The sequence below is a fragment of the Nannobrachium achirus genome, assembly GCF_963921795.1.
Source record: "Nannobrachium achirus genome assembly, chromosome: 6".
NCBI classification, from domain to species: Eukaryota; Metazoa; Chordata; class Actinopteri; order Myctophiformes; family Myctophidae; genus Nannobrachium; species Nannobrachium achirus.
In genome coordinates, this window is record NC_137815.1 from 48008678 (window position 1) to 48024446 (window position 15769).

Consider the following 15769-nt stretch of genomic DNA (forward strand, 5'->3'; position numbering starts at 1 on the left):
CGTCTCAGCCACTGCTGTAGCTAGCAGTATAGCAGTATATCATTTTACAAATTGTGTTCATTATTAAGTAAAATAGCTACTTTCATTATTGGTATTACAGTTGCAGTTAGGTACGAGAGATGCTATTTGTTTAAAGGAGTAGTTCATCCCCAAAATGACTTTTTTTTCTTTGATTACTCACGCCATGGAGAATTGAGTTCAATAATATATTTTTATTTTATTTGTCGCATTACTAAGACAAAAATGTGATAATAGTACACTTGGGGACCCAAATGCATTTGGGTCCCCATCCGGAATCAATAGGCATGCATTTATTGTAATCAAATTTCTGTTTTAGGAATGAGTCTACATTGGCTCCATGGCATTTTGGGGGTGAACTACTCCTTTAAGAAGTGCCAATAAGAATAAACCATTTGATAATAGAATAATTCAATTCCTGATAGTCTCCAGTACGCTATAATTTGTAAATGGCTAAAAAAAAATATTATTGATGCAGGACAATAATTATTTTTATTGTATTTTATAATAAAAAATTAAAGTAATGAACAATAATGGCATATTCCGAAATTATCGGAATAATAAAACTTTTACATTTTTTTATTATTATATTTTTTAAATAAGTTATTTTTTTTAACAACATTAATTTCCATGTATAATTTGTGTAATCTTTGAGTACAGTTCGAATATTGTAGGTATGTTCACGTATAATTCATAGCCAGACCAACCACCCTATTCCTAGCAATGCTGTCATCTTCAAAGAGAGAGAGAGAGCTGGTCACTTAACATTCCAATCAATCAACTCAATCACTGCCAGGTGGGAGAAACCTAGCCTGCAGTGTACAGACATTAGTTAGGTTAATTCTTAAAACAATCATAACTCTTGACAGGAATGGGCTAGAGACTTACTTTTTTACTTTTTTTTTACTTTTACTTTTTTTTCCTAAATGCTCAGAAATGTATGCTCTAGCCTGGGGGGCCGGATTGAATCATCTCGCGGGCCGGATTCGGCCCGCGGGCCGTATGTTTGACATCCCTGCACTAGTTAAAGGAGGGGCGCTGTTTTGTGCAGGCCAGGCACACTCACCACTCACTCATAGGAACAGTTTACAGTTCACACACACACACACACACACACACACACACACACACACACACACACACACACACACACACACACACACACACACACACACACATAATTTATAGATCTAGAACACATAGAATTTATATATAGAACACTTAGAATTCATAGATCTAAAACACAGAATCAAAAGCATAGATCTGGAACTGCTCAAATTCACAGCTCCACTTCGAACGAGGTTTGATTTTTCTCCTTCACCTGCCCTGCATGCAACAAGCCTTGCATGCAGGGCTTGCTCATCACAACCATTATAAGCCCCTAATGAAGTAAACTGGACCTTCCTACTCCCCGGCTGCAATCAGTCTTCAACAACTTTCAATCAGGCGTCCCTGTTTTGACCTACTATTCACTATATCTTTTTTTAAATAGTCTAAAAAGTATTTAATGCTGATCTGTCCTGGTTTGCCAGAAGTTGTTTGCAACATGCGCACGCACGCACGCACACATGCGCACACACACTGTCACAACATCTCACGGCCCACATTTGGATCCTGGATCACAGACTGAGAAACAATGATTCAGAATGAAATAATGAAAAGATTGAAAGCCTTCAAAATATTTTAGATCTGCTACTTTTGATATTATTGACACTTTTTAAAGTTGTACAAAATATCTGTAGTAAAATGACATGTCCAAAACGTGGACACCAGGTTGAAAGTGGTTAAATGTGATTTTTCATTTGTATTTTTTATCCCTTACCTGTATCGCAAAGGCTCTTGTCTACGCGATGGTCAAGTGCAACGCTGAACCTCCATTCCCTCCTCCCGCGCCAGTACAACACCCTTTTGTAGGATAACACCCTTTGCGTCACCATCTCTGTGATGAGGTGTCACATGTCCATCCAGGGCACCACACAAATGCACACACACACACACACACACACACACACACACACACACACACACACACACACACACACACACACACACACACACACACACAAACACGCACACACACGCGCGCGCACACACACACACACACACACACACACACACACACACACACACACACACACACACACACACACACACACACACACACACACACACACAACACGCGCACGCGCGCACACACACACACACACACACACACACACACAGACACAGCATGCCCACCCCATTACCCCTCACTGTTACCTTTCTCTTTTATCTCCCCGATAATATTTAACTCTTCAAGGTGTTTGGCTACCAATGTGATCCCTAAAATACCGTAGATATGTGCTCTCAAGACCAAGCTTGGGGTTATGATGGCAAGGACAACATGGGTTGAATATTACATTAAATGCTATTGAATAGCCTATGCAATATTTGAGAATTCAAAGGGCCTACCATTGGCAATTCATGGGCAAATCTGTGGGAAATCTAAACCTTTTAATGGAGAAAGTGGGACATTACATTTTGCCAGGTGTGAAATGATGTAATTCCTTTAGATTAGTTCCCCTCTCTCCTTGGGCATATGGTGGGGTGTGAAGTACTGTTAACTGAACACAATAGCGGTTCCTTAAATAGTCTACCAACAACTAATCTGCATGCTATGCTACTACAGCAGATTAGGTGTGCTCAGATGTCAATCTTCACACCAGAAATCACAAATACATTAGAATGATCAGTAATGCATGATCTATTATGCCTACTTGGTTATGCACTATGTTGTGTGCCAAAAATAACAAATCTACAAGCTCTTAACAGAATAACTCTTTGGTCAAAAACGTATAAGGTAAAGATCATGAGCAAAAGAGGACAAAATGTGCCACAGAGGCACAAAAATCCAGGTCCAGGCACTCAAGTGGATTTGAAAAATAAAAGGCCTTTATTAATTAACAGGCTAGAACATTATTTAAAAATCACCTATGCGTTTCGGCAGCACCGGTGGTTTGAGGGATATACCAGTAGCGCCCCTGCTATCTTCTTTCAAGGTAAAGATTGAAAAAAACTGACACGCAGAACAGATATTGGTGCAGGCAGCATGTATTTACACTAATTAAAACATAATAAATTAACATTTAACATGAATGACATTTTTGTCTTATACAATAAAATATATTGTATACATACCACAGCCCAGTGGACAGTGGACAGTACAATGAATGGCACCCAGAGTTCAAGTAGGGAACATTTCAGTAAACAGAGTTAAAGCTGCAATCCTTAACTTTCATGTCCTTTCCAGGATTCAAACCTGAATCCCCCGCACAAGCAGTGAAAAATTAACTGAGCTATAACAGAGAGAACTTTTGGGAGTCATGTTATTTATGTATATACCGGTAATATCTCTTGTCAACCAGTAGTGGTCCCACCCAAACACAGCGTCTAATAAATAGATGAGCAGGTAGACCAACTACAATCACCGCAGTTGATATTGTCAAAATAATGTTTTATATACACACAATGGATTGCAGCTTTAATCGACAGTGCAAGATAGTTACTCTTTTATTGCTTATTCTTTCCCTGTCACCACATAGTAAATGTATAATCATAACATTTGTTTTTTATACACATTGTCAGATAAATACTATTTCTCAAAGTTTAGCTGTTCTTTGAAGGCTGCTTCTCATTGCTTCCCCCTTCTGTCTTCTGCTTCCATTATTTCATGCCAACGCCATCTACTCGGATGAGTGGTTCTCAAAGTTTTTCATTTTAAGGAATAAGGACTCCCGTAACCATTTGTAAACTCTCAGAGTCACAGACCTGCAAGGGTCCTTTTGGAAGTTAACCCCAAAGGCTCCCACGGCCTTAAAGGCCTCCACGACCTCTGGACCCCACTTTGAGAACTGCTGCCTCAGACCATGGATGAGCTGCTTCCAAGGAAATTACTGAATAACTGTGAAATAGAGACAGAAAAATACACTATTTACCACAACAAAATTAAATAAAAATGTTTTGAAAATCACATATTTGCAAGCTCACAACACATTCTTTGTTAAAGAAGTTAAGACATATATTATGGATAGGCCAGTCACCACTGTAGCGTCTTTTTAACCATTGTGTGAAACCATTGTAGGGAATTTATGCTTTGTTGTTTAAAAAGGTCAATGAAGAATGACATGGAATGGAGAGATGACAGATGAGACAGGCTATACGTTGATTTATGGCCTATCATATTGCAAATAAAGATTGTGCACAGCAGTCGATCTGAATAGGAATGAATATCTAGCAAGTTTCCTACAGCCCTGGGCTGAGACGGGTTTTATGAAACTAGAGGTTCAGGCCGCTACGTGGCCCTCACACCTACGACGCACTGCCAAATATGCTCATATACAGTATGGAGATCTCTATCTGTCAGGCCTTGTCCCCTTTATGCCCTCATGTGGTGATCGCTGATCTCATCAGTATATGCCCATATGTGGGCATGCCCCATCTTGACCATATATGGAGCCGACTGATTTGTTTGAGCCTGATGCCATAAGGGCACAATGAGATTAGACAACACACTCCATATTTGGGCATAGCCACATTGGGAACTCCTTATGGTTATGTCTGAGTCAGAGGAACGTGGCCCGTCGGCAGCCCACCTGCCGGACCTCCCAGTCGCCAATTTTTATATACAATATAACATTTAAAAAAGAATATCACTTACAGTACAATATATTATCACACTACCTGAAGGGCGGTGTCTAGAAAGATATTACAGAATGATTAAAACGTTCAAATACATTACATTATTAAAAAACATCACTTTTGGATACAAGGCAAGTGTGCATAGTTGAGCCCCGTGGCTCACCTTTCATTTGGAGTGCATGCCTGTATATGTGTTTTAGCCCAATCTTTTTTCAGCACTGTATTTACACACAGACATTTACAAACAGGCAGTGATAATTAATGCATACATAATCAAACAACTGATTGCACAACTCCAAATCTTTTAAATTACAACAAAGTGAAACGGAATAAACAACAGCTCTGTGTGGTTTATAAATAAATCATGCAATAAAATGCCAAAACCAGTGCACATAATAAATAATCAATTATGTCCAAAGTACTTCTCCTTCAATCAGTGGATAAATATGGTTTATTGTGGAAGAGAAGATATGATGAATTTTACAGATGAACATAAACATGGTTTATTGTGGAAGAGAAGATGTGATGAATTTTACAGAAGAGCAGATGTGGAACAGATGAACTACTGGCTTTACACAGTCTTCCCTGATCGAGCATGAAGTCCTGCGGTAGGCCCAGGGCCATGCATGTTGACAGGCTCCAGGACATGTGTATCCTGTTATATCCACTTCTCAAAGTAGGTGCCAACTGCACCGTGCATGTGTTCTGATCTTCAGGGAGGACCAGGTTTGAAGATTTCTGCTGCTCCACCATTCTATTCCTAAGGTGTGGCGCCCGTTGTGTCTGGCATTCAGTTATAAGGACATCATGCTATTTATCATGGCCAGCATCATGGTCAGTATCATGTCAGTATCATGGTCAATATCATGGTCAGTATCAGGTCAGCATCATGTCAGTATCATGGTCAATATCATGGTCAGTATCAGGTCAGCATCAGGTCAGTATCATGTCAGTGTCATCATGGTCAGTATCATGGTCAGTATCATGTCAGTGTCATCTTGGTCAGTATCATGGTCAGTGTCATCATGGTCAGTATCATGGTCAGTATCATGTCAGTATCATCATGGCCGGTATCATGGCCAGCATCATGTCAGTATCAGGTCAGTATCATGGTCAATATCATGGTCAGTATCAGGTCAGCATCATGTCAGTATCATGTCAGTATCATGGTCAATATCATGGTCAGTATCAGGTCAGTATCATGTCAGTGTCATCATGGCAGTATCATGGTCAGTATCATGTCAGGGTCATCTTGGTCAGTATCATGGTCAGTATCATGGTCATCATGGTCAGTATCATGGTCAGTATCATGTCAGTGTCATCATGGTCAGTATCATGGTCAGTATCATGTCAGTGTCATTATGGTCAGTATCATGGTCAGTATCATGTCAGTTTCATCATGGTCAGTATCATGGTCATCATGGTCAGTATAATGGTCAGTATCATGGTCAGAATCATGGTCAGTATCATGGTCAGTATCATGGTCAGTATCATGTCAGTATCATGTCAGTATCATAGTCAGTATCATGGTCAGTATCAGGTCAGCATCATGTCAGTATCATGGTCAGTATCAGGTCAGCATCATGTCAGTATCATGGTCAGTATCAGGTCAGTATCATGGTCAGTATCAGGTCAGCATCATGTCAGTATCATGGTCAGTATCAGGTCAGTATCATGGTCAGTATCAGGTCAGTACCATGGTCAGTATCAGAGGCGGCACCGCAGTTAAGGTTACAATTTACAGGAAAGTATGAAAAAGAAAAAGGACTGTTGTGTACAGCCGAGCGACAAAAACTAAAAAGAAGAAGAAACAACAATACAGAAGAATCAACCATACAGAGCAAACTAAGTTAAAAAATATATAAAGTGTCGAGAACAGTTGAAAAAGTCACAACACAACAGAAAATAGTAGAACTTTAAAGTTTCTATAATGGATGGATTGCAATTTTATATAGGGTGACCAGACGTCCCGGTTTACCCGGGACTGTCCCGTTTTCAAGCTGCGTGTCCCAGTGTCCCGACAAATATCTCTAAAACACTAATTTGTCCCGGTTTTCAACATTCACTGCAATATTGTCCCGGTTTTCGCCAGAATTAAAATAATAGTAGCTGTTTTCAGTGGTTGCATAGACATTTATCATGTTCTTTTCATGAAAACATGCTCACCTAACCAATCATAAAACATGAACAAATACACTGCATGTCTGAATTCAACACTGAGCCTGTTTGTCAATCACTCACTGCCTGTTTGCAACCCTGCGGTGCGTGTGTGCGCGTGCACGAACGTTAGAGAATGGGCACGCGCGTGCGTGGTAACGTGCGCAATGCTTTTAGGGTCCCGGTTTTAGTGGCTGAAAATATGGTCACCCTAATTTTATAGCACTTTTCTAAGCATATTGCAAAAAAAAAAAAAAAAGCATTCACAATGGAAGTACTAATCAACGCAGTGCCAAAAAATATACACAAATTATATACATAAGTGTCTGCACCAAGACAATAAATACTTAAAAAGTGCAGTTCCAAAAAAGTGTCCAAAGTCAGTGCAAAAAGAAGGGAGTCCCAGCAAAGAAAAAACGGACAGGAATCCCCCTCTCAGCAATCCTCAGGAAGAGGGGGGAAAGCAATTGGATGGCACGGTATGGAACGAGAGAAGCTTCTCCCTGCCCCCCAGGGCCACACGCTTAACACAGACTAGACAGGTAGAGGTAGGCCGCTATTCCTTTGTTCCAAGGCACAGAAGGCCTCCCCAACTTTTCCGCCAGCCAATCAGAAAACAACACAGAAAAAACTACTACATACATGAATAAAACAAAGTTCCTCAAAAACATGCCCAGTCTGGCCCATGTAATGAATCGCAACATGAAAAAAATAAGAGAAAGAGGGGGGAAAAATCTGCAGAGCAGCGTCCAGACAGGTCTTCCCACAAAGGAGCGACCATAAAGATGGTTACACCCCTGCAGGCTATGGGATCTCTAACCGCTGGCTAGACTTGGCTTACAGGCAGACGACGCTGCCTACAAACTAATAAATGACTGTTTCATGAGCAGGATGGCGCTTTGGATGTCATCTGTCTCCATAGCACTAGCACGCAGATTGACACGTGCAATGTTCAAATCCATGTTGAGTCATTAGCACACATAGAGCTGAAACAGCGTTAACATTCTCACGATTGTGGGTGGCAACTATTCCATGACGGGTCGTAAATGACCGGGTTGTTGTCACACACCACACGCCAACAGGATTTAATCACTCTCCAAAACTTTAACGATTCACAGCATACATACTGTATCCCAAAGTCTGCATATTGTTTGGCTGTGCACATCGCCGGGTATGGAGTCTAGTCTATCATCTAGTTGTTTGTTATTTTTGTTTATTTGCTGGAAGAGATGGCTTTGTATGTATAGAGCGTCGCAGCGGAAATGGATTCCTGGGGTCACTTAATATTCCCCATTCATTTTCGCCATAGACTTTTACAAATATATTTATAACAATTATGTTAAGCCTCGAACCAAGCCATCCAGGATGGAGGTGAATCATGATCATATAACCTTTGATCCTATGTGAAAACATATTTTAATATTACATTATTTGATTGCGACCGTAAGGTCGCAGTTTAGTTGCGACCGTAAGGTCGCAGTTTAGTATGAAAACCTCCACCGGCCGTCCGTCGGTCACACGTGCGGTCGACCGCACGTCACACGTGCGGTCGACGTGTGATGAGGTCACGATGAGTCATCTATGCCCAAATATAGATTTCTAGGTCAGATGGCCCATAGAGTTTGTGATGTCAAACCTAGCAACCCAATATAAACAAACCTGATGTCAGACCTGAAGTATCCTTTTATACCCATATATGGAGATACAGAGATCTCCATATATGGGCATATTAGAAAGCCCATATATGGGCATATACGGATGACATCAGGGATATCCATATATGGGCATAAAAGGGACAAGGGCTTACAGTTAAGAGATCTCCATATATGGGCATATCAGAAAGCCCATATATGTTCATATACTGATGACATCAGGAATATCCATATATGGGCATAAAAGGGACAAGGACTTACAGTTAAGAGATCTCCATATATGGGCATAAAGGGACAAGGACTGTTACAGTAGATATAGAGATGTCCATATATGGGCATAAATGAACAAGGACTGACAAACACTGAGATCTCCATATAACCTATGGGAATATAAGGGACGAGGACTGTCAGCTTGTAGACCTATTTTCTAAATATTGTTGTACATTAAAAACTTGAAATGGGTCGTTCTGCATAGTACTTGGGATTTGTTGATGTAAATGTTCACATAGAGTGTAATAATTGGTAAAACAAACTTTTGGCCTATTTGTGGAGATAAGCGACCAACGGTCGCTTATCTCCCGATTAGGGAGTCTTACTGGTATGAAAACCTCCACCGGCCGTCCGTCAGTCACACGTGCGGTCGACCGCACGTCACACGTGCGGTCGACGTGTGATGAGGTCACGATGAGTCATCTATGCCCAAATATAGATTTCTAGGTCAGATGGCCCATAGAGTTTGTGATGTCAAACCTAGCAACCCAATATAAACAAACCTGATGTCAGACCTGAAGTATCCTTTTATACCCATATATGGAGATACAGAGATCTCCATATATGGGCATATTAGAAAGCCCATATATGGGCATATACGGATGACATCAGGGATATCCATATATGGGCATAAAAGGGACAAGGGCTTACAGTTAAGAGATCTCCATATATGGGCATATCAGAAAGCCCATATATGTTCATATACTGATGACATCAGGAATATCCATATATGGGCATAAAAGGGACAAGGACTTACAGTTAAGAGATCTCCATATATGGGCATAAAGGGACAAGGACTGTTACAGTAGATATAGAGATGTCCATATATGGGCATAAATGAACAAGGACTGACAAACACTGAGATCTCCATATAACCTATGGGAATATAAGGGACGAGGACTGTCAGCTTGTAGACCTATTTTCTAAATATTGTTGTACATTAAAAACTTGAAATGGGTCGTTCTGCATAGTACTTGGGATTTGTTGATGTAAATGTTCACATAGAGTGTAATAATTGGTAAAACAAACTGTTGGCCTATTTGTGGAGATAAGCGACCAACGGTCGCTTATCTCCCGATTAGGGAGTCTTACTGGTATACTACATTTAATAACTACCCTTTGTTTAGCGATTTTCAAAATGTTCTTTTCATAGAAAAAAAGGTTATATGGTCATGATTCACCTCCATCCTGGATGGCTTGGTTCGAGGCTTAACATAATTGTTATAAATATTTTTGTAAAAGTCTATGGCGAAAATGAATGGGGAATATTAAGTGACCCCAGGAATCCACTTCCGCTGCGATGCTCTATGGAGGTGCAGAAAAGCAAATAAACATCTTTTGAAAATAAAATAAAACTAAATGTTTTGCAAAGTACGTACAGGGCTCTGTATGGATGGACCACATATTGTTGTTTGTTTTGGATGCATAGTTCAACCCTGATACAATTTCTAGCGTCAAGCCCAAAGCTAACAACGTGCTGTGATGTGTCACACAGTAGCTTGGAAACCTGTTATTTTTTTGTGATGTCTATAATGCTTATCCAGTTAAACCGCACTTATTTGAACAGGGTCTAACAGGGGTCTATATCTTTTTTCCCTCAAAACACCAAACATACACGCCAAAAATAGCCATCTACTGTACATGCTTCACGTTTGTGACATGTTGTGAGCTTGATCAGCTACTAGAGTCTAGGCAACCTGGGAAAAATACATGCATGATGATGCAATAATAGGCCTATCTCTTCTTGGTGAGGACTTGGTAACATATCTTTGGCATTGTTTAACATTGTTGCGTCCGTGATTTATTTGAGGCCGTTAGTGATTTAGCTGTGCTGCATATTGCAGCACTATCTAATGCATCTGGAATAGACTTTTGTTTTGTTGTTTTTTTACTTTGTGGTGCATATTGGTCAAATACATTTATTGTGTTGCTTCTCATTCTGAGCCAACAGTAACAGCTGCAAGGCACTTCTTCCTTTTAACGATGGTGTAAGTCATACTTGAGTAAAAGTAAAGATGCCTCAAATCAAATAAAATCACATTTATTAACAGCAAATTGTCATTGGTCATAGTGCTGTACATAATAATAATAAGAGACAATTCAGAGCAATAAAATGTACAAATAAACCATATCAGCAAGATTCAAATTCTAGTGAATAAAAGAACGTCTGGAGCCTGGACTTAAAAGATTCGATAGAGGAGCAGATGTTATAGGGAGTGGAATGCTGTTCCCCAGTCTAGGGGCTGCGACAGCAAAGACATGAGCCTGAGTCTAGTTATTGGGACAGCAAGCCCCAAGTCAGCTGACATTTAGGGCTTATACTGTATACAAACAGGAGAATTGTATCATTGCTTTCTAACTGTACTGGCAGCTGTATAGAGAGAGGCCAGGATATGGTCAGGAGCCTGGCTGCAGCATTTTGGACCAGGTGCAGGCGGCCGCGGGACAGGGAGAACTGGATAATTAAGCAATATTACACGAGAGGGTGTGCATAGAGCCCTACCTACGGAACTCGCCTGTCGGCTCGTTCCTGCGGCAAGGCTGTCGTGCAGGATAACCGTGTTATATGCAGACCCTCAAGTGTAATATTGCGATTATACAACTGTTGCCCTTAGAAAAAAACATGTCAACTTTATTTCATTGTAATTAAGATATTCGATAGGAATTTGTAATTTTTTAATGCCACATTTAGTTACTCTGTCCCTGAACGTCACATGAAAACCGCTAGCCTAGCCGCCTAGCATAGTGTGGGGAGAGAGGAGTGCTTGCGGTCTTTCGTGACCAACGCAGCTGATTTCTTTACTTAATGAGAGACCATGCATCTGTGCTCGTTATATGCACGGTTGGAGAGCCTGTTTTCCTTTGAGAGCCCGACTACCTGTTGTATAATCCCAGTTTATAGGGAAACAAAGTCATTTAAACAGGATGATATGAAGGTGTGGATGACGTTGAACAGGGAAAAACTGGTTTTGTTGATGGAATACTTAAATGAGGTTAAAACTGTTTTGCATCTGTGTGATTGAGTCAGAGGGTCACATTTCTACTCACCCTGCATCTCAGAGGTTTGCATTAACGGTTAATGCATTCAGTGGAGCCATTGTTTGTGTAATTTAGGTTAGATAATCAGTTGTGTTAATCACACTTAATTATCTCAGTGGATTGTTGTGTCCCATTGCATCACAAGGACAATTATTTACTAGTTGTCACTATAGTGAGATATAACATAATTAGTGTACTCACCGTATTTAGATAGGGTATATTGAACAGTGACAGCACAAAGCCAAACGCTACAGGGAAAAATGACCTAGAAGGGAAGGGAAGAACACATTTCACAAATCAAAAATATATATATTAATAATAATAATATAAAAAATGACTCACACATTACCTTGTACTTCAATACTGGCACTCTCCCTTATGTCTGACTCTGACCTTTCTGCTTGTTTTCTGAAGCTCAGTCTGTTGTTACAGTTATGGTTTATTCATTGTTTGTGCATAAGAGCATCAGCTAAATGAAGATGTGAAATGTGTTCAGTGTTGTTCTAAATTGCATTGCTGTTCTCTTTGTGTGAACTGCAATCTGCTTCACATTCATACTACAGTATAATATAACCATATCATCGCTGTCCAAACTAGCCAGTACTTTTCAGGAAAAGGAAAAAAGGACCTGTGTATTTTCCCTACTTCCTATGACACTGCCATACATCTTTTTCTTTCGTGTATCATCGTCCTTGATGCTTGGTTGGCGACATTTTATTTCACAAGATTCTGTGTTACTTAGGGGAGGCCATACATCAAAAGCAAATAGGGCAAAAGACCTGCAATATCTTTTATAAATAACTGATGAATGGGATGATGTATCACTAAGGTTTCTAAAAGGTTTGAAATGTAGTACTGTATGGAAGCCATGAGCTACTCCAGTGCTACTCAAAGTGGGGTCCAGGCCCTATGATATCCTTGATGGGGTTCCCCCGCAAATATTCTTAATAATCCACATTAACTATATACTGTACATAGGCGATTTAAAAAAAACTATAATAAATCTTGAAAAAAAAAAAATTTACTTGAACAGAAGTACGAAGCCATACGTCTCAACTGCCATGCCAATGATTGGCCAACGGAAGAGCACCAAGGCTATGCCTCCTAGGAAAAAGGTAGAACCTCGAAGCTTGTGCCTCTGGAAGAAGAAGTGGGCAGTCCTCCGGAGGCCAATGATGAATGCCAAGCCGGTCAAGAAGAGAATCTTGCAGCAAAGGAAGAACAAAGCAATAAAGCATCCATATCTATTAATATAGTAAGCTAATTCATAATTGCACTCTTCTGGTGCCACAAGTGACACATTTAGGGGCAGCGGTGGCATAATGATTTATTTTTGTGGTCGACTCCACTAATTATGTGACACATTAAGATTAAATTAGCATATTTTGAATTGTCATTATGCACACACACACACACACACACACACACACACACACACACACACACACACACACACACACACACACACACACACACACAGTGTTTAACTAAGCAAAGAATACATTTCAACGTTTTGAGGCCAAGGACCCCTTAATTGAGAGAGAGATGGAGCAGGGACCCCCACAACCTTTTTTCATAGATTCCATATAGTGTCATCATTTGACAGCACAGTGAAGTCGTCAGTGTATTTTGGATTCATGTCAATTTGTGTTTTCAGATATTTAAGACTTGAAACGTCAATACTTATAAAACCCGACCTTTCCCTCTTCACTTAGTCTGCTCTTTTCCCCCTCTACACCAAAGCTCTTTGCTGAAAATAGCTGATCTACAAGCTCACGACGTGAGGCGTTGTGAGCTTGTAGATCTGCTATTTTTGACTAAAGTTCTCCCAATATGGACACTAGGGTTCAAGTGGTTAATATAAAAAAGGAGGAAAAATAAGTTTCTATCACACAAAGATTTGGAGGACCCCCTGTGGTAACTCTGAGGACCCCCTAGGGGTCCCAGACCCCCTGTTGAAGAACCCTGCATCTCCAAACCAGCAACTTGCAAGTATCTTATCATGTTGTTTAAGCACCAATGATCTCAAATGATTTGCACTGTGAAGAAAGTGAAATATTAGTTTGGGCTACTTACATTCCCAAATGCCAACAAGACAGAGTCAAAGTACAACAGCACACCAAAAAGCAGAAAAAATAGGCCAAATCCTGATAGACCAACGCCAATTTCTGGAACACAAATAAGCATTACATTACGATGAAGACAGATTAACAACATCAGCAGTCAGGTGTCCAATCTTTGTCATGGTAGAACAATAAAACACCTAAAGCTCCAATTCTCTAGAACTTTGTTCATTCAGTTAATTCAAGCTAGGAAATATGAATGTCCTTATGACAACATTCCTTTTTCTTTCTTTTTATAACAATAATAATCTCAAATTGTTTAATTCACACTCCACCTGGGGTCATTATTCACATCACATCTCCAGTATTGACTTCCATGCAGTGTTTTCCCCAGAACCCCAGAACAGTGAGGTCAATTAAGTCAAGTAAAAGTCTCTAACCGTCACATCTCACCTCTCAAATTACACGTCACTAATTCTCTACTCAAAGCGTCACCCTTGGCAGTTATCTACCTCAGTGCTCACTGGCTCGCTGACCGAAACCTCAAATGGCAATTTGCCATCCACACAGAGAAGAACGAGGTGTTGTGGAAAACCACTTACTCTGAAATTCTGTGATGTCCAGCATAATTCCTTATTTCTTTATTTCCTGCCTGCCTTTTGCTCCCTTTGGCCAGTCTTGCTGTCCTTTTGTCTGTGGTGAGTCTGGAGAACTGGTGCATTCATTCCTTTTCTCAAAGGGTGAACTTTGAGCCTGGCTCTTCCCGTATAGGCTGGTGTTGTAAACATTAACCAGACTACAGATTGGACACAGAGATGGGTTAATACAATCATCAGTTATCATTCCCTTTGGTTCCTGAGGATCCATCAAAAACTAGACAAGTGTGCTGCTCAGAGCACAGGTCTCTGCCAGGCCGGGTTGCCTACCCAGGGCCCACAAATTTGGAAGGTAGTTATATCCACTTACTTGGATATCATAGACCCCAGAGATAATGTTTACCGGTTTGTCTGAGTTTTGGACAAAATCTGTAAGAGTAGTTGCAAAATGTGTTTGAAGAATGTGCCTCTGTATTAGGAAATGAAATACACAAACTACTGACAAAAAAGTAACCTTTTAATTTTATACATTTCAATAACAATGTGAGGATGTCACAATATACCAAGGCACTGGTACCACATACTGTACCACTGCTATAGCCCGTAATTATTGGTTAAAACCGCAACAAGAACTTCTTTTCAAACCTGTCTTATGCTTCAAATTGGAGGAGGCTTTGAAAGCCTGTGACAGAACAGCAAATACTGAGGCTCAGTGTTGAGACATTCTCTTGATATTCCCCAGATCATCAGTTAAAACCCCATTCACTTCCGAGGAGAAATTGAAAAAATGTCAGTGTGAGCCATGGGATATGAGCTTATTCATTAGTAGTTAGTCTAAATTAGTGAGCAACTATGTTTATAGTTAAAACTATCTTAAATATTAGTAGCATCAATATCTGTAAGATTTCAGTTGGGTGAGGATGTTCTTGCCACAAACCCAAACTTTAACTCTCTGGAAACATCGAGGAAAGATACAGCCTTTCTCAGACCCCATCCTCTGGGTTTGTGATACAGTACACTGGGATGGGATGTGCATGGGATTAAGCTGAACCTCACTACTACACCACAATACCACACTCTCTGCAGGATTCTCCTAGAGCGTTAAGTGTTTTTCTGGATGTTAGCCTTCAAAACATGCTTTGAAGACAAGAGAATAGGACAACCCTGGTGGGCTTGCCTTAAACTGATGATCTTGGGAATATCTAGAGAACCTCTCAACACATTTGAGCCACAATGCTTGCTGTTCCTTCACAGTGTGAAAGCTTTTCAGTCTCTCCTCCTTTGTTTGACTAAGATT

At 40.3% G+C, this 15769-nt stretch overlaps 1 protein-coding gene across 1 annotated transcript; it reads right to left on the bottom strand.

The window, feature by feature from the left end:
- Positions 1–3039: 3039 nt before the first annotated feature.
- On the bottom strand, positions 3040–14611 carry golt1a (golgi transport 1A). Its single transcript, XM_080727586.1, has 5 exons — positions 14479–14611; positions 13890–13981; positions 12839–13017; positions 12015–12078; positions 3040–3958 (listed from the first exon to the last, which is right to left on the bottom strand). Exons 1-5 carry the CDS (start codon positions 14501–14503, stop codon positions 3917–3919), a joined length of 402 nt encoding a protein of 133 aa, XP_080583712.1. The 5' UTR covers positions 14504–14611; the 3' UTR covers positions 3040–3916.
- Between the last annotated feature and the right edge of the window lie 1158 nt (positions 14612–15769).

What these genes read in the sequence shown, in the direction of transcription:
- golt1a (XM_080727586.1), bottom strand. Translation starts at nt 14,503, where the DNA reads ATGCTGGACATCACAGAATTTCAGA. An exon ending in GGCTTCGTACTTCTGTTCAA is followed by an intron (nt 12,079 to 12,838) that starts GTAAATTTTTTT and finishes CTTCCCTTCTAG; the next exon opens with GTCATTTTTCCCTGTAGCGT. An exon ending in ATATACCCTATCTAAATACG is followed by an intron (nt 3,959 to 12,014) that starts GTGAGTACACTA and finishes TCTATTTCACAG; the next exon opens with TTATTCAGTAATTTCCTTGG.